This window comes from Mycena indigotica (genome assembly GCF_014461135.1).
Source record: "Mycena indigotica strain 171206Taipei chromosome Unknown Mind.scaff0004, whole genome shotgun sequence".
NCBI lineage: Eukaryota > Fungi > Basidiomycota > Agaricomycetes > Agaricales > Mycenaceae > Mycena > Mycena indigotica.
The window spans coordinates 5,339,438-5,365,469 of NW_023503003.1; the positions used below are offsets into that span (position 1 = coordinate 5,339,438).

At 51.3% G+C, this 26,032-nt stretch overlaps 10 protein-coding genes across 10 annotated transcripts; 7 read left to right on the plus strand and 3 right to left on the minus strand.

Annotated features, from left to right (window-relative positions):
* Positions 1 to 1,122: 1,122 nt before the first annotated feature.
* Positions 1,123 to 3,297, plus strand: MIND_00546500 (uncharacterized protein; the record flags this gene model as incomplete). The annotated part of the gene is made up of 9 exons (XM_037362246.1): positions 1,123 to 1,355; positions 1,403 to 1,829; positions 1,880 to 2,191; positions 2,236 to 2,561; positions 2,608 to 2,710; positions 2,760 to 2,792; positions 2,840 to 2,943; positions 2,990 to 3,074; positions 3,130 to 3,297. The coding sequence occupies 9 exons, from the start codon at positions 1,123 to 1,125 to the stop codon at positions 3,295 to 3,297; spliced, it is 1,791 nt and encodes a 596-aa protein (XP_037222538.1).
* A 1,343-nt stretch (positions 3,298 to 4,640) lies between these two features.
* Positions 4,641 to 6,414, plus strand: MIND_00546600 (Gpr1 family protein; the record flags this gene model as incomplete). The annotated part of the gene is made up of 3 exons (XM_037362247.1): positions 4,641 to 4,844; positions 4,899 to 5,397; positions 5,447 to 6,414. 3 exons carry the CDS (start codon positions 4,641 to 4,643, stop codon positions 6,412 to 6,414), a joined length of 1,671 nt encoding a protein of 556 aa, XP_037222539.1.
* Positions 6,415 to 6,723: 309 nt separating this feature from the next.
* On the plus strand, positions 6,724 to 9,023 carry MIND_00546700 (Autophagy-related protein; the record flags this gene model as incomplete). Its single annotated transcript, XM_037362248.1, has 15 exons — positions 6,724 to 6,907; positions 6,953 to 6,972; positions 7,014 to 7,054; positions 7,101 to 7,251; positions 7,299 to 7,422; positions 7,469 to 7,686; positions 7,736 to 7,836; positions 7,883 to 7,920; positions 7,971 to 8,122; positions 8,169 to 8,262; positions 8,306 to 8,379; positions 8,429 to 8,471; positions 8,519 to 8,670; positions 8,722 to 8,767; positions 8,821 to 9,023. 15 exons carry the CDS (start codon positions 6,724 to 6,726, stop codon positions 9,021 to 9,023), a joined length of 1,641 nt encoding a protein of 546 aa, XP_037222540.1.
* A 1,974-nt stretch (positions 9,024 to 10,997) lies between these two features.
* Positions 10,998 to 11,615, minus strand: MIND_00546800 (uncharacterized protein; the record flags this gene model as incomplete). The annotated part of the gene is made up of 2 exons (XM_037362249.1): positions 10,998 to 11,001; positions 11,050 to 11,615. 2 exons carry the CDS (start codon positions 11,613 to 11,615, stop codon positions 10,998 to 11,000), a joined length of 570 nt encoding a protein of 189 aa, XP_037222541.1.
* MIND_00546900 (Protein kinase domain-containing protein) lies at positions 11,606 to 15,450 on the plus strand (the record flags this gene model as incomplete). The annotated part of the gene is made up of 5 exons (XM_037362250.1): positions 11,606 to 11,693; positions 11,746 to 11,876; positions 11,926 to 12,031; positions 12,083 to 12,571; positions 12,623 to 15,450. 5 exons carry the CDS (start codon positions 11,606 to 11,608, stop codon positions 15,448 to 15,450), a joined length of 3,642 nt encoding a protein of 1,213 aa, XP_037222542.1.
* A 223-nt stretch (positions 15,451 to 15,673) lies between these two features.
* MIND_00547000 (N-acetyltransferase domain-containing protein) lies at positions 15,674 to 16,563 on the plus strand (the record flags this gene model as incomplete). The annotated part of the gene is made up of 1 exon (XM_037362251.1): positions 15,674 to 16,563. The coding sequence occupies exon 1, from the start codon at positions 15,850 to 15,852 to the stop codon at positions 16,561 to 16,563; it is 714 nt and encodes a 237-aa protein (XP_037222543.1). The 5' UTR covers positions 15,674 to 15,849.
* A 1,038-nt stretch (positions 16,564 to 17,601) lies between these two features.
* MIND_00547100 (uncharacterized protein) lies at positions 17,602 to 18,078 on the minus strand (the record flags this gene model as incomplete). Its single annotated transcript, XM_037362252.1, has 2 exons — positions 17,992 to 18,078; positions 17,602 to 17,925 (listed from the first exon to the last, which is right to left on the minus strand). Exons 1-2 carry the CDS (start codon positions 18,064 to 18,066, stop codon positions 17,602 to 17,604), a joined length of 399 nt encoding a protein of 132 aa, XP_037222544.1. The 5' UTR covers positions 18,067 to 18,078.
* Positions 18,079 to 18,458: 380 nt separating this feature from the next.
* Positions 18,459 to 20,334, plus strand: MIND_00547200 (Linalool dehydratase-isomerase; the record flags this gene model as incomplete). Its single annotated transcript, XM_037362253.1, has 6 exons — positions 18,459 to 18,857; positions 18,909 to 19,126; positions 19,179 to 19,203; positions 19,252 to 19,436; positions 19,484 to 20,125; positions 20,172 to 20,334. The coding sequence occupies 6 exons, from the start codon at positions 18,459 to 18,461 to the stop codon at positions 20,332 to 20,334; spliced, it is 1,632 nt and encodes a 543-aa protein (XP_037222545.1).
* A 208-nt stretch (positions 20,335 to 20,542) lies between these two features.
* On the plus strand, positions 20,543 to 22,060 carry MIND_00547300 (NHL repeat-containing protein; the record flags this gene model as incomplete). The annotated part of the gene is made up of 5 exons (XM_037362254.1): positions 20,543 to 20,770; positions 20,814 to 21,491; positions 21,537 to 21,685; positions 21,733 to 21,929; positions 21,990 to 22,060. 5 exons carry the CDS (start codon positions 20,543 to 20,545, stop codon positions 22,058 to 22,060), a joined length of 1,323 nt encoding a protein of 440 aa, XP_037222546.1.
* A 2,664-nt stretch (positions 22,061 to 24,724) lies between these two features.
* Positions 24,725 to 25,828, minus strand: MIND_00547600 (uncharacterized protein; the record flags this gene model as incomplete). Its single annotated transcript, XM_037362255.1, has 6 exons — positions 24,725 to 24,833; positions 24,881 to 25,104; positions 25,154 to 25,200; positions 25,248 to 25,581; positions 25,635 to 25,757; positions 25,808 to 25,828. The coding sequence occupies 6 exons, from the start codon at positions 25,826 to 25,828 to the stop codon at positions 24,725 to 24,727; spliced, it is 858 nt and encodes a 285-aa protein (XP_037222547.1).
* Between the last annotated feature and the right edge of the window lie 204 nt (positions 25,829 to 26,032).

Below are 26,032 nucleotides of genomic sequence, written 5' to 3' on the forward strand. Positions count from 1 at the left end.
TTCAACAATCGGCGAAGCAAATTTTGGCGATCCGACTGGCTGATGTATAGTAGTGTATCATGACCATTGACCCGGCAACTCAGGCCAAAAGAGCACGTCATTCGTCGCTTCGGCCTCGAAGTTATGAGCAAGACCAAATTCAATAATAATTTTGAGGTGATCCCCAACGATAACCGGATTGCCAGGTTTAATGTCGCGATGCATGATTCTGTGCTAATGCAACGCAAAAGAGACCGTGAATCTGCGACCAACGTCAATTGAAATAGGTCCACAATATAGGACATGCATACCAGTTGTCTGCTAAACGTATTAGTAAATCTGAGACTTTGTCAACGGAACTCCAGCAAGGCAGAAGTCGCCCTTCAAGTTTTCCATGCGATATAGAAATAACGTGAATCGTGCCAAACACCATGAAGCGTCAGGAAAGCAGGTTTTCCCTCTATAATTTTCGAGAACCACTTGGATACAGCTTGTCGTCGTTTGTTTTGTGTTTTTCGACCATCGATGGTTCCTCGGATAATCCACTCGCCCTTTGGAATTCTTTTGATCGCTATGTGGTCACCCATAGCAGTCCCTACCTCGACCGTAACCCCTCCTGTCCCCAGCATTTTCAAAAAGCACAGTTGTTTGTGGTCGAAACTCAAAGTGAAGCCGAAATATTGCAGGGGTTTCCAATTCACGCAAGCCCCAGAAGGTGCGATCATAACATGGGATGTGGAGCAGGTACAATGATTGAAAACGTCTTTGTAGGAGGAGGCGGTGGTGGTGGGGCGGCGGGAGAGTAAGGATGAGAGGGAATCTCAACACGTAGAGTTTCGTTGTAGTGGTCGTTGTCAGCCTGAGTTCAAGAGTTCGACGAAGGTATTGCGACTCGTTGAACAACCACTCTGAGCATACCGATGGCTACGATGCAATTGGGAAGCGATGGAAGCGCGAAAAGACACGGGATACGAGTGGCCCTATGGACAAGATCGTCGTTTGTGGTCAAGAAACAATTTGTTAGTTCGTCACGGTAAGGCACGTCACGAGTCGCCGATAAGCCCTCATTTCTCCCAGCATGAGACAAGCGCGGATGTATTCTAGCCGTCTTAGGAGCGCGAGCGACTTCAGTCGTGAATAACCATGACTGCCATTACCAACATCGACCAACTACCTGGCTCTTTTCCGGACCCCAGCTCCCTTTCGGTCTTCACAGATGACGAGGCCGTTTCCATTGCGAGAACAGTAGCGCCGCAGATAGTTGCGCTTCTCACGAGTCCCGAGAAAGACGATTTCGCCCAGCTCTTTCTAGCTGGCGCTTTCTGGAGAGACCTTGTGGCCTTGTCGTGGACATTGCGCACTTTTCATCCCACCTCGTGAGCAAAGCCAAAAATACTTCGGAATTCCATCTCTAATATCGCAGTGCAATCACAGAAAGTGTCGTACCATTAATAAAACGAGCCTCCATCGACTGCTCATCCATACGACTTGACGAAGCACATGTTGTGGCCATTCCATTCCCCAACGGCGTTTCGGTAGTCCGCGCACCGTTCACTTTCACCACCTCTTCTCCTTCGACACAGTGCACCGCTGCTTTTAAGATTGTTCGGCTTAGCACCGGACATCTCAAGGTCCTTACGGTTACAACCGCACTTCATGAAGTCAACTCGATACCCTGGAGAAAATTCGATCTGCCAGCAGCGTTTTCACCTACGGTTCCGACAACTCTTGATGTATTGGTTGTTGGAGGAGGTCACGCCGGACTGAGCATTGCAGCATACCTAAAGGCCCTCGGAGTCGATTTCGTTGTGGTAGAGAAGCAAAATGCAATTGGCGACAGCTGGAGCAAGGTCATCATTCTCGCTATCCGTTTTCTTCCAGATGCCAACTCGCACTCTAGCGCTATGATAGCACGACTCTGCACACTACCCGTGTTTTTAGCGGCTTGCCGTTCGTTGGCTTCCCCTCCGATTATCCACAATACATTCCTGCTAAGCTCATCGCCAACTACTACACCGATTATGTGAACAAGCTCCACCTTCCAGTCTATTGTGGGCGGGAATGCGTATCAGCGACTTGGGATGCTTCCTCCGATCGATGGGAAGTTACTCTGAACGACATATCCGGAAACCAAACCATCCGAGTTCGAACTCTGGTCTTCGCAACTGGCATCGGTGGACGTTTCCCTCTGGTTCCCGATCTTCCAGGAAAAGTACACACTATAACTCTGACTCGAAGTCACTCAATTCTCGTTAGGATGCATTCAAAGGCCAAGTCTTGCATTCGATCGATTATACTTCCGCCTCTCGTTGGGCCGGGAAACGGGTTGCAATCGTTGGAGCGAGTACAACTGCATGTGATGTTGCCCTGGACTGTGTCAAAGCCGGAGTTGAAGTCGTTACGATGATCCAGCGCGGAGCAACGAGGATTTACCCACAAGAACACATCACGCGAGTGCAGGCGCGTTTCTGGAACGACGACATACCGGTTGAAGTAGGCGATTCGATGGCGACAGAGGACCCGATGGTGTTATCGGCTGCGCTAAGCTCTATCGTGTTAAAACAACTGCAAAATTCCTACAGGTGAGTGGTTTCTCTGTTGTCTCTGATGAAGATATCAATGCCGCAGTCCGGAATTTTATGCTGGGCTGAAAAACGCTGGGTTCATTGCAGCTGTCGACGGTTCGGTCCATCAACAAATTTACTGCCGGGCGGGAGCGCATTATCCAGATGTTTGCATCGTTTTGGCGTTCTAGGTCAAACCCATTGACTGCTAAGTAGATTGGCGCATGTGGTGCTATTTCGCGGGGCGAGGTCAGTCTATCCCATGAGAATTCGCGTCTTGGTTAATGTTTGAATAGATCCAGGTCAAGTCAGACGCAAACATTGACCGTATCCTCCCCACAGCAATAGCCTTTTCCGACAATACACGTCTGGACACTGACGTCATTGTCTACTGCACTGGGTTCGCACTCCGCTCGTTCTCATTTCGTGGCTCACTGAGAGGAAAGGTTCGAAAAAGATGCCAGAAATACTGCAGCAGCCATCATTGGGAAGGATACTGCGAACATCTTAGAACCTGTTTGGGGGCTTGATGTTCGTTCACTTTTTTCCTTTTCTCGTCTTCGAGACCTGATCCTCGTTTCATAAGGCTGAAGGCGAAGTACGCGGCTGCTGGCGGCCCAGTGGTCATCATAGGATTTGGTTTCATGGCGGAGAACTGCAGACAATGAGATATTACGGCCGCTTTCTGGCTATGCAAATCGCTGCGGAGATTGCGGGGGTTAGACCGTCACCGGCCCGGGCTGTAAATCCTTAGACCCCAGTGTCTGATCTCCTTCGGTTTGCATTGTGCAACTTACAGTACGGGAAACTACGGAGAATTCAAAGGTGCTGTTCATAGACAGACGGTCAACTCCGGCCGACCAGAAAGAATTGATTCTAAAAGAAAACCCACCAACCTTGGACGCGTAGTCAAGCTGAAGATGGCCTCCATCTATCAGTGGGGGTGGCCGTCACTGACAGATTTTAACTGAGAAACATCAACAACAGGAAGGGTTGTTGTGACTTATTCCGTCTCTCTAGATATGTAGTTTATAAAATCCTTAGATTTCAGCAGCAGCGAATCCGTATATATAAGGAGCTGCCCACACAGAGACAATCGTGATATTAGGCAATTTTTTAGAAGTAAGAAAAGGACCCGTGCGAGTCCCTCTTGAGGTAGGATACCGAAATCCGGACAAATTTTTGGAATCTTTGATGGAGGTGTGACCAAAATCCGGACAGAATTTCAGCCAAAACCGGACATATTTGATCTAAAATCCGGACAAGACCATCGACAACGTCTGAGGTCTGAGCGCAAATCCGGACAAAAGCACGATTTGGACTCTTGACTACGAGACTTGAGGTCATTTACTACTTTAAGTACTTAGTTTCTAATATACCCATGACAACCAACAATTAGGCTGAGAATATCCGGCAAAGACTGTTTTACTGTTTTACTCCGCATTTTCTACCTACTTTTAGTGTGATAGGAAAAAAATTGAGGTTGAAGCGGAATCCGGACAAATTTTTTGGATTTTCGGTATGTCTGATCCAAATCCGGACAAGAGAGGCCCAGGCCGATGTCCCAAAAATCCGGACAAATTTTGGCCAGGATGATTTTCAGAATCCTACCTCAATAGGGATTCGCACGGGTCCTGTAAGAAACCATTTGGAAGTGATGGTCACGTGCGGCACAATGCTCGTCTCTCTCTCTCGACAAACCCCACATATGGCAAGGCAATGCTCATACGCCAATGGACCATTCTCAACAATGCGACATGGACATAGCGTCTATCTAGGAGATGCAACATAACAGCTTTCGTACGGCAAGACATCATCGCCGGGTTGGCATTCCGAACGCTTTCGAAGCGGATGGGACCGTTTCTCAGCATAGATACCCTCACGGTCCATCTATTGACTAGTAATGCTAATCATGCAGCTATGGAACGATCATCTTCCTGTCCATGTCCGTTCTACATTCCGAGCCGAATCAAGGACATGGCGAGTAGAGATTCTCACCCACCGACGGCTTGACCGCCAAATAAAACCAACTTGGGTGGGAGTCTGTCAGATGCTCCGCGAGCCCTGACTTGTCATCTCACCCTCTTTCAAGTTCCAATGTCTTCACACTTGGATGCAGTCAACATTGTCGTAGACGACTCAGTACTCTTCGACCAGCCGAATACTGTCATTGGCGATCCCAATGGCGGCTTTTTCATCAATAGAGAATCAAAGGAATTTGGACTTCCTGCGCGATTCAATAACACTGCGTTGATAATTCAGAGCAACTACGGAAAGGATGGCTGGTTCTTTTCTTTCGATGTCGGTGCTTCAACCCCTCTCTTGTAATGCCGCTATACTGACTCCCACTTCTAGGGCACTTCTATTTCGCTCTATGGCATCACGCCGCCACTTTCCTTCAGCCAGAATATTGCATTTGCGACCTTCCCTTTTGACACAAAGAGCGACCTTTCGACGTCCGATCCAGCCACATATAACATCACCAAATACTCTCAGCCGGCATTTGGTGGACTTCTTTTCAGTACCCCTACGCTACCCGATGGCGCGAGCGCCATCGAAATAGGACTTACTGGTGCTGCTGGTATCATTGTGGACTACGCCGTTGTCAGTGTTGGCAATCTGACTGACCTTCGTAGTCAGACAATCATTCTTGACGACACAAGCCCCGAAATCTTCTGGAATGGCTCGTGGACAGGGAGAAGTGACCTGATCTTGGATGTTCCGTCCATAATGCCATTCGACACGCAATTCAATGAAAGCGGGGCGACACCTTTCACTGCTAGTATGCGACCACATGAGAACACTACGCACGAGACCAGCAGGGTTGGGGATGGGTTCGTCTTCCAATTCAGTGGTAAGCTTTGAGTTGTCTACATCTCGATCCAGTATTTACAATTAGACAGGATCAGCACCACTAGTATCAGGGGTAACGCCGTCTAGCGACTCGACCGGGAGCGACTGGCTTCTGAGCATGTCCTTCACCCTTTATACCACCAATTCAAGTGATGTCCCAACTACGGTCATCACCAACTTCACGCGCGACGTCACCGACTCGACTCGACCCCACTTCACCTACTTCTCAGCACCGTTATTACCGAAAGGCGACCACACACTCGTTGGTCGTATTTTGGCTGTTGCAGGAACGCCGACTCCGCAGGCGCAGATCGACTACATCACTTATCAGCCTGCATTCGCGACGGTGAACGAGAAGCCTAAATTTGATCCAGCCAAGGCTGCGCTAACGCTTGGGAATCAATCGGAAGGCGCGACGAGCTCTAGTACTAGTCCTAGTTCTTCGGCAACACAGAGTAATACTCCACCGTCCACTAAGTCGAACCACTCGAAACACGCAGTCGCTGCGATCGCAGGCGGGGTGGTTGGCGGTATTGGATTTATCATTCTGGTTCTTCTTGTGGCTTTCTGGCTATGGAGGAGAAAATCGAGAAGGAGAGTGTCGGAAGACTCGGAGACTTTTGGTCAGCCAGCACCTTTCATTGGCCTTCAAATACCAACGACCCAATTGTCATTAGCTGGACCACCGTTCAAATCCCCCCAATCGAACTTTTCTGCACCACATACCATGACCATGTACTCGCAGTCATCGGCTCTACCGCTAGTCTACGAGCCTTATCTCAACAGCCCAGTCGTGCAAACCCAGTCTCCTGGATCCATACGCACCCTACGAACTACCGCTTCGCTTGAAGGGACTGCAGACGCAGCTGAGTTGCAAGCCCATATGCGCGAGCTGCAGACTCAGATGGCCCAGTTGACTCATCAGTTGCGCCATCAGACTGTGGTGTCTTTGCCGCCGTCGTATCGTCACGGAGCCTTATCAGACACACTGGGCTCAACAGAGGGAGGGGCTGTTTGAAGGGATCTTTGTAGGCTAGGTTTATACCATGCAAGTTATCAAAATGATAGATAGGGGTTGGACACATTCGACTCGGCCCGGCGGCCCGACCGTGAGTGTGGTCACGACACCAACAATCCTGGTCGCTTTCTTTCCCCTTCAACAGCCTTCAACCCACTTGTAACTCACAATCTAGGTTTCTGCTCCGCAATCCACTTATACCCTACCATGCGGCTTTTAGGTTTGCAAATGATAAGGCTCCAAAGATAGAAGCCGATTCGCGTTGTGGATCCGGTCATTTGACCCCGCTGCTTGCTTCTGCCGTCCACCATGTCGCGCCTTCCCGCCCCAGAGAACCCTGTTCCTGACGCTGAGCCCCAGGCTCACGACCGTGCTTCAGACGACTACAAGGATTCTGACGAAGTTGCAACAGGAGGGAAACCCTCGCTCTTCGTGAGCTCGATAACGAAAGACGAGCCGGCTGTGACGCGGCGGGAGCTGTGGAGCTACTATCGTGCGTGGTTGAAGCATTTGACTTTTTGCAACTAACGTCTTGCAGTGTACTACAACGGTGACAACGTATGTTGCCTAATTCTTTGGGCGTAGGCTTATAACCGCAGGGAGTTGGGCCAAACGGGTACTCGGCAACGCTCTTTCAAGGGTAAGACTCCATATCATACCACCGTCCTCTCTGAATCCATCGCTAGACTGGCCTTCGCGGCAGGTTATGACCCAACCGTTGGCCCTGGCTCTTCCTGCACTTCCGAAAGCTCCTCGGGAAAATGCGTTCTCCCCTGGGGTGGCGGGACAAAATCCGTCACGAGTATAGTGCTTGTGGCGAATGGCGTTAGCTTTGCGGTATGTCTGCCATATTTTGCGGGTTCCTGTTTTGACGGAGTCTCGAGATAATGACGGCAATTTTCACTACTATTGGCAGCGCTGCAGACTACGGGACGTTTGGACGCTGGTTGCTGTTTTTCTTCACGATAGTGTGCTGGGGAGCCCAATTTGCGAGCATGTCACTCACCAGTGCGTTTATTCTGCATATCAAGCTCTCCACTCTAAAGCACTGCAGAACCGTCGCGTTGGGGTGCTGCCATGGCTTTGTATATGGTTGGATTCATCTCTTATGGCGCGACACTCGTCTTCTACGCGGCTCTGTTCCCCCGTTTAGCCCGAAATACTCCCCGTGCCAAAGAGACCCGTGCGAAATATGAAGCAGGAGAAATCACCAAGGAAGAGTATGAGGTCGAGGAGAGCATGCAAAAGAATTTGGTCAGCAATATCAGCACTGTAAGTTGACGCGCTTCTCGATGATCTTTCGTTTCAACGTCGTTTGAAGGCACACAGTAATATCGGCTACATCGTGACTTTGTGCTTGAATCTTTCGATTCTCCTTCCCCTGGCGGACAACCCGTTGGTCAACAACTATACTCTTGTCCTGTGCGTTTGGGCACAGTAATCATAGCTTGTTTTGACAACTTCTCAGAACAAACGGTTACTGGGTTATTGTGGGGATCTGGTGGTGTGCGTCATCCGTCTCCGTTTTCCTCTGTCACGTCTGACCAAACGAGCAGTCATATACCAGCAACCTCGTCCCGGCCCACCACTTCCCAAGGGAGAACACTACATCACCATCGGGTGGAAGCAAATTTGGGCTGCTTGTCTCCAATACAAGCAGCTTCCATACACATTCATCTACCTCTTTGCATTCTTCCTGCTCGCCGATGTTTGTTGTCGTCGTTTTGTGCTGGATTTCCATTGAAGCTTTCCAGGGTCTCAACACAACTGGAACGCTTGTTTCCATCTGTCAAAACGACAAGTTCCACTTTAGCTTCCTGCAGAACACGTACTTGGGACTCTCGCAAGGTCAGCAAGGACCAAAAAATTGGCTTTTTCTAATCGTCGGTAGCAATCACATCAACACTGTCGACATTCGGGTTCTGGTATATCCAGCGGCATTGGAAGATCTCGACGAAGAAGATGGTTTGTGGGGCCCGTCCGTCTGCGATGCTGGGTCTGACACGAAGAGCAGTTCGTCGTAACTAACGTGGTTACTATCATGATCCCACTCTGGGGTGTGTCTCGTTGTCGCAGTTGTTTCGAGACTTGACGCGCGACCCAGGAATGATTGGCATTTGGACTGGAAAGCTGGGTTTCCACAACAAGTGGGAGTTCTGGGCGTACAACGTCGTCTTTGGGCTATTCCAGGCACCATACTACGCGTTTTCGCAGACGATGATGGCGGAGTTGACGCCCCCTGGTTTTGATAACATGGTTTGTTGTTGTTGTCTTTTTTTAGATTTACAGTGCTCTGATTGGAATTAGTTCTTTGGACTCTTCGGGCTGTCAAACCGCGCGAGCTCGATGATTGGTTTGTGCCATCCTTTCGGCTTGGAGAGGGAGTTTTAATCCCTTTTTGTTCAGGTCCAAATGTTATCCAAGCCATTATAGACCGGTCGGGAAACAACTGGATGGGCTTCCCGTTCCTGTTCTCGCTTTGCGTGCTTGCGTCGCTGGTGATTTGGTTTGCGGTCGATGTGGAGAAGGGCCGGGCCGACGCGGTTTCGTGGGCAGAGAGTCTGCGGGCCAACAAGTATGCGGAGGGTGGGCTGGTTACGAAGGAATGAGACATGGCTAATGCTAATAATGGTTATCAACGATTTATTTGGGCAGCACACTTTCACCGATAGCCAAATCGGCGGGCAGGGCGAAAAGAGGTATGTAGAAGCACCAACAGCCGGGTCATGACCCACATCCAATGTGGCGATAGTTTCAGAGAGGCCAGTAAGTGTGTTCACTGGTAATAAGGACTATCAGTAACTTGAGTCAAACAAATAATATCGAACGCAGATGTGTTCATATAACGGTGACGATGCAAGAGCTTTATCAGCTACACTGGGATGCTTTTGTGATTTCTTTGTACAATGACCAAGAAGCTATAGCCAATTTTTACATGTCAGGGGAGAAAGGGGTTGGAAGCTGGTCGAACACGCAGACGGGTGAAAAGCGTGGGTTCATCATGGCTGCTGGGACCACGGACCGGCCGAAATAGAGTTTGTTTTTGTGCTCGAGGGCAAGGACTGTGCCGTTGGCAACGGCGAAGGTTTTCCATGATTCTATAATACGCCAAGTCAGAAAAGCATGTTGATGAACCCGAACAAGTTCACCGTGTGGGACATCACCCAAGGAGGCATCGGACGTCCATTGGGCTAGGTGCTCGTCCAAGTATGCGGGGTGCCAGTCATTCAAGTACATGTCCCGCAGAGAAACAGGTTCCGTGGGCTTGCCGGCATAGGCGTAGTGACAGAGCCATACCCTTCGTCCTGGGCTCGAGGATTGGTCCAGAGGACGGCGATGAACGGTGCGTCGCGGAAGTTGATGATGCACCCATGTCCCCGCGTGCGATCGGGCGTGTCGAAGTTCTCATGCGAGGAGGTTGCGGTTGTTGCGACTTGATAGCTCTCACAGGATTGAGGGCATTGTGGTCGATAGCTTCTGGCTGGAGCTGCCGCCATTGGTCTTCAGTCAAGGCATCGAGCTCTTCGTCTGTGTAGAAAGGTTGGGGTAATCGGCTCTGGGACACTGCAGCTACTTTGCGGGAGGAGTCAGACATGGAGTTAGGGGTGGTCACCAAAAACAAATAAACAAGTCAAGGTACTAGGCTCGCTTATGCCAGCACCCAACGGCTAAAATCAAAGGGCAAGCACGATGATCCGCCAGAGGGGCTGGAACATAATCACCGTCAGCTTGGTGACAACAGCGTTTCGGCGGTCGAGTTTCCTGCACAAGTGAACTTTTTCTCTTAGATTTTCGATTTTTTTGTACCACTGGATAGCCCTCAAAAATCCAAGACTCGTGATGTTTTTATTTTTGCGTGAATGTCATAATTGCGTGTGCTATGGACGAAAGAGTTCCCATCCGGCCGATCAGTCCCGACCCCAAGACTGTTACCGTCACGCTTCTGACAGCTCGGTCCATGCTCGGTCCGAGCAAAGGCTCGGGACTCATCGGCCGCCTCAGGAAACTTTTGCTCTAGCACACACAATTTTGGGTTTCACGCAAAAATAAAAACATCACGACTCTTAAATTTTCAAGGGCTATCGATAGGCATAGAAAAATTGAAAATTTGAGAGAAAAAGTTCATATGTACCAGAAACTCGACGCCCGAAACGCCGATGTCACCAAGCCACCGGTGATTATGTTCCAGTCGTTATTGAAGTCACATTCAATAACGACTGGTCTCGAGTCTATCAAGGTACCTAGTTTGTTGTTTTTAACTTATGTGGTCAACTATTATGATCCCAGTTTGGGGTAGGTTTCTTCATTGCGTTTGTGTTTGGAATTGGTGCTGCTATAGGAATGAATGAGAGAGCTTGGTTTTCGCAACAAGAGGGAGTTTGGGACGTACATCATCGTGTTATGCAGGTCCACATGTTATTCAAGTGGTTAAATCCCGTTCGGGAAACAACTGAATGGGCTTCAGAGCTTCAGCTTGCATGATGACAGGGTCGACGCTCTTAGGTTGTGGGATAACAGGTATGTGGAGGACGGACTCATTACGAGGGAATGAGAGACACGAGTAATTAATGATTATAAGCCATTTACCTGGCGCATATAATTAGTAGCTGGAGCAAGAAACAAGAAAGAACACACTTTTTCTTTGGAGGCGCCTTCTTTTTCGTGTCTGTATGATTCCGCACGAGCTCTCCACCAAGCTGACTTGACCGCATCTTCTCTACGCCTTCCATCCAGTCTACACTCTCGCCAGATCCACCGATTCCCTCGAACCGGCGATTGAAGCGACCCAACCGACCCGTGCTCTCGCTTTCTTCTTCCAGTCCGCGACCATCAGACCACATTGCGGTATTCCAGAGAGGATTGCTTGTCGTGTCTCGTGTTAGGCGGATAAGGGACCGCGGAGAGGTTGTCCAGTGGAGAAATGAGGACCCGTCAGCGCGAATCACGCGTTGGGGAAATTTGGGTACAACTGGGTTGGGCAAAACAGGCTTTCGCCTTTTCCAGACGTGGGTCCGTCCGTACGGAGAGCTAGAGATGGCGCGTGTTTGGACCTGGGGGAACAGCCGGGCGACGGACATGGTCGTTTGCGGGAAGCTCTGAATTGTGCACGTGACGCTCTGTGCTTTCCTCCTTCTCCTCAACCAAACTCGTCCCTCCTCTTCGCCACGCGGCTCCACTCCCCTGTGCCCGCATGGCGGCATATCCGGGCACCTTAGTCCCTGGGCAATCCATATCCGTCAACAAATACACCGTTCAAGTCGAGCGTTACCTGTCTCAAGGTGCTGAAGCTTTTACCAGCTCAATAATATCATTTTCCTGACCAGAACTCAGGTGGTTTTGCCCATGTGTATCTAGTTAGAACTGCGACGCCGGTCTACAACACGACGCACCACGTTCTGAAACGCATCGCCGTGTCCAATGATGCCATGCTCACTGAGGTCAAGAAGGAGGTCGATATCATGGTGTGTGTTTGCGGTTGCTCTTCAGGGTCGTCATAAACCGGCTATACAGCGCTTGCTCAAAGGCCACCCCAACATTGTCCACCTCATCGATGCAGCATGGCATAGAATGCCAAATGGGCTCTACGAGGTCTTTATTCTTATGGAGTTCTGTCCTGGTGAGTCAATACTCCAGCAACTGAAAAACAGCACGCTAATATGTTTAATAGGCGGCGGAATCATCGACATGATGAATAGAAGGCTGCGGGAACGACTCACGGAAGCAGAAATCCTGCAAATATTCGTAGATGTCCTAGAAGGGGTGGCCTATATGCACAACTCGCGACCGCCGCTGCTACACCGTGATCTCAAAGTCGAAAACATATTGCAGTCCTCTGCGACATCCTTCAAACTTTGTGACTTTGGTAGTGCGACAACTGTGGCGCAACGGCCACCAGCCAACACCCAGGAGATCCGTGCGCTGGAAGCAGACTTGAACAGACACACAACTTTACAATATCGTGCGCCAGAAATGGTCGATCCATACATGCGGCGACCAGTTGACGAGAAGAGTGACGTATGGGCGCTTGGGGTTCTACTCTACAAGCTTTGCTATTATACGACCCCATTTGAGGAACACGGGCCCCTCGCAATCCTCAACGTTCAATACCGCATTCCACCATATCCCGTTTACTCGCAACAAATGAACTCGCTAATCGGTGCGTTCTCAAGCAAAATTTTGTCAATATTTTCACTGACGTTACCTGAAGCTTCGATGCTCCGCGAGCACGGTCATCAACGTCCGAGTGTTTTTGAACTGCTGAACAACGTCCATCGTCTTCGGGGCACCAAGTCACAGTTTACATATACTATTCCAACGCCACAACCGCTTTCCCCTCGCACACAAAATCAATTCTCATTACCCTCCTCATCCAACGCTCTCGAATCCACGGTCACTTATCGCTCACAACAACAGCAACAGCAGCCGTCTGCTGGCGTTCAAGCACGCGATAAGGTCCTAGAGGCTATTGCGCCCATGCGTCGTGGTCGACCTACAACGGAAACGCCGACAAATATGAAGTCTTCGTCACGATCGAGAACTACGAGTCCACATAAACAACGGGCAACTCCTCAACCTGACAAGGCTAAGAATTGGCTGGAAGAAGAGGACAAGGCATGGAAGGCAGCAACCGTCCAGAATGATACCAATATTCCAAAGCGGAATGCGTTAGACGATGCTTGGGCTACGCGAGGCGGCTCTGCCGGGAACGCAGCAGCTCCGTCGGGGGCAGGATTCGGAGATGATTTTGCGGAGAAATTATGGGACGAGTTTGACACCAAGAAGTCTACAGTACCTCCCGCCGCTTCCAAATCGTCAACTACTCCGCCATCTCTTCCATTGCGACCATCTGCATATACTGGGACGCCCGCCATTAACCGAAGAGAAAGAGACAAAGACGCATTCGATGGCCTTGGTTTGAGCGGCAGCGACAATAAGCCCGCCCCAACTTTGGGCGAAGCGCGTCTGTTAAGGACAGGGCTCGCAGGCATGTCTAGCTCCAGTTCTCGAGACAAGTACAGCGGGATCAGTGGGGACTATAAAGACTATAAACCCTCCAGACCCTCACCTTCTCCTCGCCCAACCTACATGTCGCAATCAAGTTCATCGCCCGCAACTGCCCTTTCGCCGCCCCCATCCTCACAGTCACAAGCACTTTCACCCCCACCGCCGACATTAAAGCCAACCAGCTCTGGCTCTTCATGGCTCTCGCGACCGCCCTCATCGATGGCTGGAGTAGGTTCAGACGGGAATGATGCTGCTGCAGAGACGAGGTTCCCTTCTCTGGAGGAATTGGATAAAACATTTGGGTCCTCTTCTTCCTCGTCAAACACTTACCAACAATCACATCCTCCGACGCCGTCAATGCCGCCATTACCCCCAAGGAGAGCGACACCAGAGGTTCTTCGTGCTGATTATAAACCAGCGTATGCCTCGAATTCGTTTGGCGATGCTGGACGATCTCAGCCCGCAACAAGTAATGCGATGAGAGATATTAGTTCCAATAACCGGGTTATCCAGCCAATTCCGACCCCTGCAGCTCCTTCCCCTTCTCTCGAGAATTCCAGACCATCTTTAACCCGGAGACATAGAAGTTCATTGACAATGAAACACGCTTATTCCGCCAGCACTGATGAGGGGCTCCCTCTCCCTTCAAGGACCGATGTTGGCTCTTCCTCTGCCCACCCAGCCATTCCATCCAATCACAAGTCTCGAGACTGGTTAACCGGCGATGATACAGACTCTCCTGCCCCTTCCTCACATAGTCGGATGGCAACAACCCCTGCCTCTTCGTCGTCGGGACGGCCTGTTCTGAGAGATTCGCCAAGCAAACGAGCCTCAGTTATCGATCACGTGCCTCTACACTTACAAGAAGCGGTGGTGGTCCAACGCGAGACCATGAACCCGACACCTTCTTCGCCGACCACGAGAGCACAGAGGGTATTCCCTGCGATAGATCTCAACGAGGAGCCGACAACTAAAGATGCTGATTCAGCATCTAGTGCAGATGAGGGACCGGAAGATGCTGGCGGTGGCCTCAAATCTCCACCAAAGTCCATCAAAACTGCACGACCATCGAAACATAAAGCGAGGCAGAGTTCTGTGCATGACTTGGTGGATTTATATGGCGGCGCGGGGTCCATTTCTTTGCTGCAAAAGGACCAAGACTTGACGCCGAAAAAGACTACCTTCTCGCCGGCGCAGCCAACGGAGACGAAAGCAAAGAGGCAATCATCGGCGTTGTCTGCGATTGGTGTTGGGAAGCCTTCCTCCGCAGGCGTGTTATCGTCGGCCTCGCCACGTAGCATCAAATCACCGGTAACGCCTACCTCGCCTTCCACCAAGTCTCGTCCGCAATCGATGTTCCTTTTCCCCTCTTCCAAGCCATCCGACCCAAATGCGCTTGCCAACTCGCTTGCTCCTCCCCCAGAAGACCCCAAGCCGCGAGTTCAGATGCGCCGAACTTCTATATCGGATATGGTGCAACGCTACGAGTCCATCGGCGTTCCCGGGAGTGGTGGTGGGAAGTCGCCAGTCTCGCCGCCTTTGGCCGCGCCGAGCAAGTCGCTGGGGGCGTCTTCTCCGCGAGTGGAGAACGGCTCGGGCAGGTTTTCGTCAGTGTCGAGCTCGAGCACGAGTACATCGAGCTCCTCTTCGGTGGGATATAATGGGCGTTTACCTGTTCTCGATTCTACCAAGGGCTTCCCAGCGAGGGTGTCACCCACACCGAGGACTTCGACACCACAGCAACAACCGTTACAAGAGCCTGTCCCGATAGCAACGCCCCGAGCACGACGGCCGTCTTACAAGTCTCTTGACTTTGGTGTTGCTTCAAACCCGCCCTCGCGGAAATCCACTGTTGATGACCAGCCGCCGCGCTCTGCTTCGCCTGAACGGCCATATCAGGGTGTTGGCAAGCTTATCGACCAGTGGCAGAAGAAGACGGCCGAGTCAGAAGGGCCGCCCGGGCGTGGAAGTCCTGCGAAACGTGGTGGGTTGGTGGCGAAGCGGGCTGGACTGGTGGGAAAGGGTGCTTAGGAGTAAAGAACACGTAATTAAACCTGACTCATGATTAACTCTGGAGAATGACGAGCATGTATTGTCTGTAAATTAGCGCTAATTTTCTACATTGCATGACAGGAAAGGTCTTTAAATAGCCTTTGATGGCTTACCTTATCTGATCTGATCCGCCTTTTTTTTGATTGCGTCATTGATGATCAGGTACCACAGCCAACGATCATTTGGGATTTTCCTCCGTACCGCCTTCTGCCTCTTGTCCCGCTTCTTGTCGGAGCGCCGTCGCCGCGGGGAGTCATTGGTACTAGTTCTTTGCACTGCTTCCAACGCTCACCGCGCTCTTTCGGACTGTTTGAGGTTGCCGGCCGGGGTGGCCGACCCTATAAGTCAGCCCGCCGACTTCTGTGTTGCCTAGACACGATGGCCACGTATTCTACGCTTGCTTTACCCTGTCCCCGCACCGACTTGGCTCCTCCCGATGACTTCTCCGCCTTGTGCGAGCGCTATGCGGCGTTGCGGCTGGAGGCGCTGACAACGTCGCCCACCGCGTTTGGCTCGAGCTATGCCATTGAGAGCGCGTTCACGCCGGAACATTGGGCAGCGAAGGTCTGGCGGGAGGATGCGGTCGTGCTTGTGTGTGTTGCTCATGCGATTGGTGAAGACCCGCGAAAGTCTGGCACCTGGGTTGCAAGCGCGATTTTGCGCGGTCCGATGCCGCTGGAAGAATATACTCTCCCGCCCGAAAGCAACGCGCCACAGCCTGGTAGCGACACAGAGGAGACCCACTGGCAAATGACTGCCGTGTTTGCCTCAGCGGCTCACCGTGGTCGCGGGCTGGGCAAGCTCCTCATTCAAGCAGCAAAGGACTACGCTTTGAATCACACCCGGACAACGACTTGCACGCGTGTCAGACTGCGTGCAATCGTCCACCCAGACAACATCGCTGTCCTGGGTCTTTATACGCGGTTTGGGTTTGCAGATGTCGCGCGGACGACGGGAAAGGAGGCGTATAGAACAAATGGCGACGTGAAAGAGTGGGAGCACAAGTTGGAGACTCTGACGGACGATTTGAAGGTGCGCTGGCAGACTGCGTTGCATGCCGTTGTTTTAGAATGGGAGGGCAGCATTATATAGACGTCTTTTAAATTACACTACCATGGGTTCTTTGTTGGCATTATCTTCCGCTTTCGAATTGCAAACTGTTTCATCATCCTCGGTACCAACCAGTTGATGCTCAACTTGGTCACTGGACTTGGAGGCCGAGCAAAGAAATGCAGTCTGCATTTGAATCAGCTTTTAGGTGGAACAACTCAGGTTACGCACGATCGCAGTGAACCCACTGATCCAGCCCAGAAACGTCCCGATCCCATGTCCCACCCACGTCTCCCCATTTCGGCTCGCCCACGCCAGCACCAAACAGTATGCAAGAACATTGGCCGCAACTGCAAGAGAAACACGCTGGAAAACGCTGCCAGTGTCGTTCCAGTTCGCACTGGTCATTACAGGATCTGTGTCGCATATGAAGGGGGCGAATGTTGGAAAATCAGCAGTCCACTCACTTATTGCGTAGATGACCTGTATAGCAAAGCTTCCAACGAGCATTGTGAAGCATTGCCATGGTGCCCTATCGGCGCATGAAGGGGCGATGGCTGTGATGAATAGGCCTGCTAAGCGACAGACAAAGTCTTCCACCGGCGAGGTCCCCGGAACGAGCGTGAGGCTGATTGCGGCAGAGAATGTGAACAAGAAGTAGAGGACGCTTTTTAGCCAAATTTTCCAGTGCTTTTTGAAGAAGGTTTTGGGGCCCTGCGACATGGTGAGGCTGAGGGGCGGCCTGAAGTGCGTGACTGCTGTTTATAGGGATACTGTAGCTGTCAGTGAGCATGGGGCCCACAGTTGACCAAAGGAATCTCCGAGTCTTTTGCTTTGGTGACTTGATGGCTACGAACCGGCGCTTCAGACGATTATCGACGAAGGGTGTTTGACTGCATGAAAAAGTTGTTGAACGTAGGTACAAGTAAATTAACGCTCATAGCACGGGCCGGATAGGGACTGTTTTGGATGATCATGAAGAGAGACTGGTTTCAACTTACTTACACCCATCGTACTACCTATCCTTCTATAGGGAGGTGAGAAGAAGGGCTGGGATTGCGGCGAAGCGGATTTCATTTTTTACGTAGGCTTATCCGAATGTCCCAGACTCTTGCCTGGCTGCAGAATATCACGTATTCTCTGTTTCTGTGACCGCAACAAGTTAAAATACTGCAGACTGGAGTTGATAATGCTCACAAGAACCTTCAACTCCGGAAACCCACCCTCCGTCTTGCGATCCCAGACCAAACGCGGCGCGTTTCCGTTCTCGGTCACCCAGACACGGAACCGGCCAGCAGTCTCTTCGGAGTTGCGAGGGATGAGTGTAATGGCCTCAATGGCGGGTGGTGGGAACGTTAGTCGGAGTTCCGTTTGCACCCAGGAAGCACGGTGAAGCCACCGACACTACATTATCACCGTGAGTCGAGACGGGCAGTCGCCCGCAAGTCACATGGAAAAAGCTAGGTTTACCCTATCGCAGAATTCTATCGAGACGAGCGAACTGTTGTCCAGAGCAGGAGGGTCAAATGCTTGCACCGTGGTCATTTCCGAATTTCTGCCAAGTTGATCGGGCGTTGATGACCAATCAATCAACACGTGCACGGAAGTAAATGGTGACTTGTTGACTTCCTACCGACAACCCGTTCTTGACCACAAAAACTATTGGTCGTCGGCACAGCAAATGCCTCAGACTGCTTGGCCAGCCTCGACTGCACTGGATTAGATGCACTGTAGAGGTCAGCGGAAGCAGCGTGCTGAAGCTTTTATTCAAACTGCAGCTCGAATTTGACCGTTGGCTGAGCACGGATACTGCACGGATCTGTCGCCGAATTTTCTCGTAATGCGGCCGCATGTCAATGGCTGTCGTCGCGACCCTTGAAGTTATTTCGTATAAAAGGCCACGACGCAACGGACCGCCTACCAATTTCCGTTCGTAAATGACCTTTCCAAAGACACTCCCCAGCGGTTTTCTCGACCGCTTCCCAAAGCTCTCGCGTGAGCAGGCGGGCCACCTGCGACACATCCACAATCTCGCTACCGCGCTGCCTGGCGAGTACCCGCATATGGGCACGCAGATCGCTGGCCAAGAATGGCTCGATTCGCTCCGATACCAGCTCTCTGGGATGGTTTATGCCGCCTCGGTGGCCCACTACCACCGTCTCCCCGCCCTTCGCTCCGTTTTCCGCCAGGTCATCGAAGCGCTCATCGAGAAAATGTTGTACAAAGATGTTTGGTCCTATTGGTATCTCACCAGCCAGAGCGGCCGTCTCGTCGATCCCGACATCCAAGAGTTGCGCAAGCCGTGGCCCGACCCAGTCGTCAAGGAGAACATTATGGTGCTGTTTTTTTTTCAATGCTTTTTCTCTCTTTTCTGATTCAATTTGTAGTATTCTGGCCACCTCTTGCTGATGATATCCTTGCATGCAATGCTGTTCAACGACGACAAATTTGATCAACCTGACGCGATCGTCTTCGACTGGAACCCAATCTTTTGGGGAATGGGTCCGGAGCGCTTCAGCTACACTCGCAGCACTCTTCAAGACGCGATTATAAGAGAAATGGAGCGCGCCAACTGGATCGGTGTCTGCTGCGAGCCGAATTCCGTGTCAGTCCCTGTGGTTTCTGCAGAGGTTTCAATGCTCATTGTTTTCTTGCAGCTTCGTCGTCTGTAACCAGTTTCCGGTGAGCATCCGCCGCCCTAGATTCCCTGCGTGCTCATAAGCAACGCAGATCATCGCGATGAGGTACAACGACATTCGTAAAGGAACAAACACCATCGAAGGAGTTCTCGAGAAGTACATCGCCGCATGGAAGTCAAAGAGCGGTTTTCTACAAGAAGACGGCTTATTTGTCGACTGGTATCAAGTAAAACAGGACCAACGCGTTCCAGCACAGAATATTGGTTTCACTGCGTGGTACGTCCTCACTTCACCAAGCGATTCTTGATCGATATCTCTTCTAGGGCCTGTACCTTCATGAATGCCTGGAACCCTGACCAAATGAAGGCTTTGTTCCCCAAACAAGCACTGGGATACCTCAGCGCGCCTTCAGCCGACGGCCGGATCAACGTTCGGAGTGATGCCATCGCAAAGGCCATTCGCCAGCTTGTCCAAGACGAGAAGGCGGATGCGAACGATGCGTCAGCGATCCGGCGCGCGACCGAGATGGTTGCCGCTGCCCCTCCGCCACCCACCGGCCCGTTTGTGCGTCCCATCTTTGGCTACATCGCGCAGTGGGCCTCCGAGGTGGCCGAAGATCGGGCAATCACGGACGGGCTTTTGGCTCATGCTGACAAATACCTCAACCCGACGTGGGAGCGGGGCGGCCTCTTCTACCCTCGCTCAGGGACCGACGACACTGATGCTGACGGAAACTGGGTTCGTGTGGAGCCCTTTACGGGCAACGCAGCGATCGCCTATGCACGGCTGAACGTGTTTGACGGCCAGCGCAAGATGTGGGACAAGCCGTGGACCCGAGAGCGGTTCGCGGACTACGCCTACGTTGACGGTGTCGGCTTGGGCGGTGGTGTGGACTTCCTGCGTGGAATGTGGGATGGGGAAAACATGGTGGTGACTGTTCGTTCCTGGGACGAGTCAGAAAAGAGGTCAGTTGCCGATGCGTCATGTTTTATTCAACTGATAGTCCCAAAGGCTCGCCCCGGCATTCCACAATCTGCCAAAGGGGAAATATGGTGTCTACGTTGACGGCGCACTTGCCGATGTCAGGGACGTTGCAGCTCGGGGGGAGGTCGTGGAGGTGCCACTGACTGTTGGGAAGAAGGAGGTGGATCTGGTTCTGGTATTGGAAAAGTGATCACGTTGTTTTTTGTTCAAGTTCAATTTCGCACGGGGTGGATTTTCTGTTACACTCAAGTTACACTGGCCAGGGCTTTACTTTTCGCACGCCGCCAATGTCATCCACGTATCATTTCTCACTCAGCCTCAGCGTATCAATCATTGGTGACCGACGATCTTTGACCCCGCCCTGACAGTGAATGTGAGCACTCTCTTGCTTTTCGACCATGAGGGCGGCACTCCTTGCTCTTCTCCCTCTTTCCGTTTACGCTGGCACTGTTCAGCCTCCAGGGATCCCGTTTAAGGCCCCAGTCACCGTCGCAACTGGCTTCACCGCACGCGTGTTATTCTCCAACCTGACGACTCCAAGAGGAATAACCCTTGATGCGAACCAAAATGTGCTGGTGGTCGAGCGTGGGCTGGGGGTAACCGCGTTCAGTCCAGCCCCCCGCTGGGTGGGAGCGAAGCGTCGTCATTGCCAACACGGGGTTCACGCAGGGAATCCAAGTTGATGATGAGGGGCATTTGTATGTCAGCACGGCCGGCCAGGTTCTGGTCTATAGCTACGATGCGGGCAGCAAAACAGTCTCGGGAGAAGCGTGTGTGGTCATTAGCGGCATTCCGCCTGACGGAGATTTGACGACACATACGCTGCAGCTTCAGAAAGAAGGCAATGCTTTGAAGCTTCTCGTGGCCACCGGGCCACAAACAAACATTGACCCTACCGCTCGCAATCCTTCCTCTGGGCGCTCACAAATCCGCCGTTTTGTGCTCCCAGCCGGATGCCCGGCCACACCACTCGACTGGGCAACAGCGGAGATCCTCGTATATGGCATACGGAACCCAGGAGGGTTTGCCTTCCACCCTACCCTTTCCAACACCCTCTACGTGGTCGAGAACGGCGCCAGCATCGACAACGTCACCGACTTAACGGCAGCATTCGTCAACGACAACCCGGCTGATGAAATTAATCGCGTTCATTTAGGTGGTCATTTGAAGTTTTTTGGCTTCCCCGATTGCACAACCCTGTGGAACCCCACCGCGGACCCGACCGGCGACCCGCAATATACGACTTTGCAGCGGGGCGACCAGATCAGCCTGAAGTTGCTGCCGGAAAGGGACGACGCGTGGTGTTCGGACCCGAAAAACAATGTTCCGCCCGCACTCACGCTTCAGGTCCGCTAAAGCAGTATTTATAGCGAAGTCTCATACGGAGTCTAGGCCCATTCTGTCCCCCTGGACATCAAATTCTACCACCCGCCAAAAAAGACTACCGACAAGTCATTCCCTCGGTCGCTCCATGGCGACGCCGTGGTGTCTTTCCATGGCTCTTTCAATCGCTCCCCGCCAACAGGCTATGGGGTCGTTCAGTGTGTGTCTTCTTCTCACAAATTCGTTGGTGCTGAGGTAGCCACAGTGTACCCTTCCCCTTGAGCGACACCTACGACTTCCTCATTCAAGCGACAAACTTGACTTCATGCCCGGGAAAATGCATTCGGCCCGTCGGCCTTGCATTCTCCAACGATGGGCGGCTATTCGTGAGCAGCGATTCCAGTGGCGAGGTGTGTTTGAACTGTTGTCCAAAGTTTGCTACTGATACATTTGTAAATAGCTGTTTGTTATCGAACGAAGTGCTTAGATACAAAATGTGGTCAAGTTGAATAGCGTTCCAAGATCAGCTTTCCCTCCGGCGGAACAGACGTGACATTGAGCGGATCGACAATCGTGTACCGGTTTCCCTCTAGGCGTGGCGTGCCGCTCAGCACGAGCGACCATACAATCATTTTGATTTCTGCAGGTCAATTCAGAGCTTTCGGAAAAGATGACAACGCACCAGAAACTGCGAGAATCCGGCCGGGACACGCCCACCGTCCCATCCCGAATGCGATATAGGACGCGCTGCTCATGATGGCCGGGCGTGCATTCGGCGCGTGCCATCGTTCTGGCTTGAACGTGTCTGGGTCAGGGTGGTGCGCTGCGTTGAAATGCGCGCGTGTGGCTAACGGGAAAACAAGATGTCTGATAAGATTAGATAAGATTGGAGATAAGGAAGGGGAGCAAGAACTTGCTTACCCTTTCGGAATCGTCCGTCCCCCGATGTTCACGTCGACTGTGGTGCGCCGACAGGTGCTGAGGGTGTCGCCTTTGGTGCGCATGACTTCTCGGATGAAGGAATCTAGCCACACTGCTTTCTGGACTGCTGCGCCGATATTTGAAGGGTCTAGTTGGTGGTTGACGGGGTCGGCGTGCTGCAGGGCCTCTTCACGAATGTGCGCAAGGTATTCGGGCCGTATTGAGAGCTCGAATACTATCCACACAACCACGGAAGCACTAATGAAATGTCAAGCATATGGCTGATGGCAGACAAACCAACACACGTCTGGTGGACTGATGCGAAAATCAATCTGTGGAAGTCAGCTCAGTCGACGGACCATATTATGCGCTGACCCAAGAAGCATCACCATTATCCATAGAAACGACCCAACACCCACGACTCCGTCCTTCGCGTGCTTATAAGCCATATATTCGAGCACATTCGTGGCTTTTTCGTCTTGGTTCTTGTGCCATTGACGCGAACGGAGATGCCGCCAGACTTGCGGGCCCATAACGCGGAAGAATGCCAAGATGGTCGTGAAGAAGACTCTGATCCAGGTGAATGCGACATAGACATTAGGGAACTGCCGTCCCAGGAAGGAGGAGTTTTGATACACTGCATGCTTGTTATTGTCCGTGAATAACGGAAGATAGCGGGACATACTTCCTGTTAGACCCGCAATGTCGGTCGCGACCGCCGTGAGTGCCCTGATGTTTCGCGCGTTTGTGTATCCCTACTAGATCGTGAGCATATCGCTGACTTCTTTCACTGCCATCTGACCTCTCCAAAAATAACGACCGTCATCGCCTCAGCAATACTCTGGTGTGCGTACTCAAACATGTCGACAGTCCCTTCTGTTACTGCCGTTTGCGCAGAACGAACGAAGACAGGGCACACTGAACAACGACGTCAAAATTTCTTCTCATAGACGGGAAGAAAATGGGAACTGACTTCGTTCTAACACTGTCTCCAGCATCGGATTGATACCATTTTGAACCAAGTCGTCGATCTCGCGGAAGAAAGACCAAAAGAATGAGACAAAAGGACGGAGGTTGAGGACCTATGAACATCGATCTACTTGTCATGCAGATGTCAGAACGTCGGCGTACTGTGGCCATGGCTTCTTCAAAGCTGAATACTTGGTCGGATGTGAACAACGTGGAGATCAAAGTCTCGTCGACAATGAATTCGAGCTTGGAGGTGTAAGTCGCGAGAGATAAAGCTCCATAGACGACACAACTGACATTGCCTTTCCGATGGACGCCAATGACCGGACCGTATTCGCGAAGTGCTCTTTCATACGCTTCCCGCGGGTTGTTGAATATCTCAGACATCTGGCACGTTCGTGAGCAGACATTATAGGCTGGTTAATCCAGACGATGCACAGGCAAATCGATAATCGGCGGATGGTTTGTGTTTGACTATAACTTTTCAGTGAACATTCAAGCCAGGAACAGCGGTCGCAGACCTTTCTCCATTTCGATCGGGCACCAAGTACGGCTAGTAATCCAGTTCCTAGAACGAGGGATGAGCAAGTCAAGAGGGAGGCCATTTGTGGGTGCAAGAAGCAGCAGTGAGAACGGGAGCTGTGGGAAAGACATGAAGGTTGGCCAGAGGTTCATATGACTAATCGTAATAAGCCACTAGTCGCCAAGCGGCTAGCTTAGCAGCAATGTCCTATTCAGCGGTCAAGTATTCACAGATAGGCTATGCAGGAATGGACAACAAGAAGGCTTCTTGCAACATTTCTTTCGAGATTCGAAGCAGTTGCCGCGGACCATGAATTGCCAGTATCAAACGCGATGTTGACTAGAGGTGCCTTTTTACCGGGTTGCGGTGCAAGCTAGCGCACTGGACGCGAATATATTGAGGAAGTAAGCTTATCACCGACACTGACGACGACTAGATTCAAGTCGAACAAGTATCTATGGGAGACAGAGAAAGCTCAAATGTTTCGATAGGATCATGGACATCTTGAGCTTTGAGTTCTAGATTGGATATGACATGCTGACGTGCTCCGAGTCTTTGTCGACATTCACCAATCACGACTACGCGATGGCTGCTTTATACTGGCGGCGATGATAAGAAGTCTCTATCTTGTCACGAGCAAGGATTCTGTTGCTTGATGACACGTATATGAGCGGCGGACGGCAGTAACTCAGACTGGCTTGGAGGTTTTAGTGGACACTTCATTACACCTGATAGTCGTCAGTATCAGCTACCTCCGGTTTACGAACGGACCTGGAGTACGTACGCATACGCTTATTCTGGACTGTAAGCCGATTATACGATAAGATAAAAAGGGATGCTCAATCTAGTCCGGTCCCATAAGCCGACCAACAACCTGGTTCGCATTATTTTGATTTGCATATTCCAAGGCAGTTAGCCCAACCCCACTCTTGATTTCACGATTTGCTCCATGACTAACGGGACATCAGTCTGACCGAAGAAAGGGTTGGAAGAAACAAACCGGAGAAGTAAGTCAACCCCGGCGAGGTCATTAGCCATCGCCCTCAGATGCAAAGCTGTAAAACCCTCGCGTGTCATAAGATTTACGTCGACGGGTTCTGGGTCCTCCAACAGAGCGATTACAATTGGAAGGTTCCTGACATTGAGCATGTCGAGAAATATTTGCTGCTTGGCTTGTCGAACAAGGACGAATCTATCTTCTACAGCTTGACTTATGTTCGTCCACTTTAAAAACCTTCAGTTCGGTTGTTTCGGAATGATGACTTTTACGGACAGCACCACCAGATTCAATCTGCACCCAGTAGACCTCATTCCTAGTCACTGTTGAAGGAATGAGCCTGTTGCTGACGAACGAGAAACAACCAAACTGATGAGACTACACGTTGGACAGCATTTCCGGAGGTCAAAGGGGGTGGTTAAGAGCTTGTTCATATAACAACCATAATGGAAGTAATGGCCGCAAAGAGTCGTAAAGCCGGGAATTTCGTCAGATGAAGCCGGAGTAGGGATTGGTGGATATGAACAAAGTCCGCAGGTCGTCATTTTCGCGTTTGCGGAAGCAGAGATCGGAGGCGTTTGAGAGGAATGGCTGCTCGAACTAGGTTGTGAACTATTAAGACGCGGCTTCGGTGGTGCTTTACCGCCCGTTGACTTTCGGGCGTAGGTGGGCTTGAAATATGGCTTTTCATTTTCCTCCAGGGCCTGCGGTATGATATCAGCACCAAACAAAAGATAAAGGTCCATTGTTTACGCACCAATTCTGAATCGTCACTCTTGACTCTTTTGCGAGGGGGCTGTCCACCCGTAGACTTTCGAGCGAACTGGTTATTACGTTTTCGAGTTTCCTGAGCCGAGAAGACGTCTTTGTCCGGTGGACTCTACTGATCATTGAGAAACCGATTGGCAGAGAAAGAAAGGAAATAAGTACTCCGGGTTGGGACTGTGACATAATTATTATGAGATAAGACGAGACGATTGGCTTTTCTTCGATGGGTGGGGCATGAAGGGTCGCGCGAAGTGCGTGCTGAGGACAAGAAACTGGAAGAATCTAGTCAGTCGGAAAACCATATGATCCGATCGACAATTGCTGATCGCGTTGTGACGCCGTTGTGACGTTGTCATCCATCGAAAGACGTCACAGCTCTCATCCCTT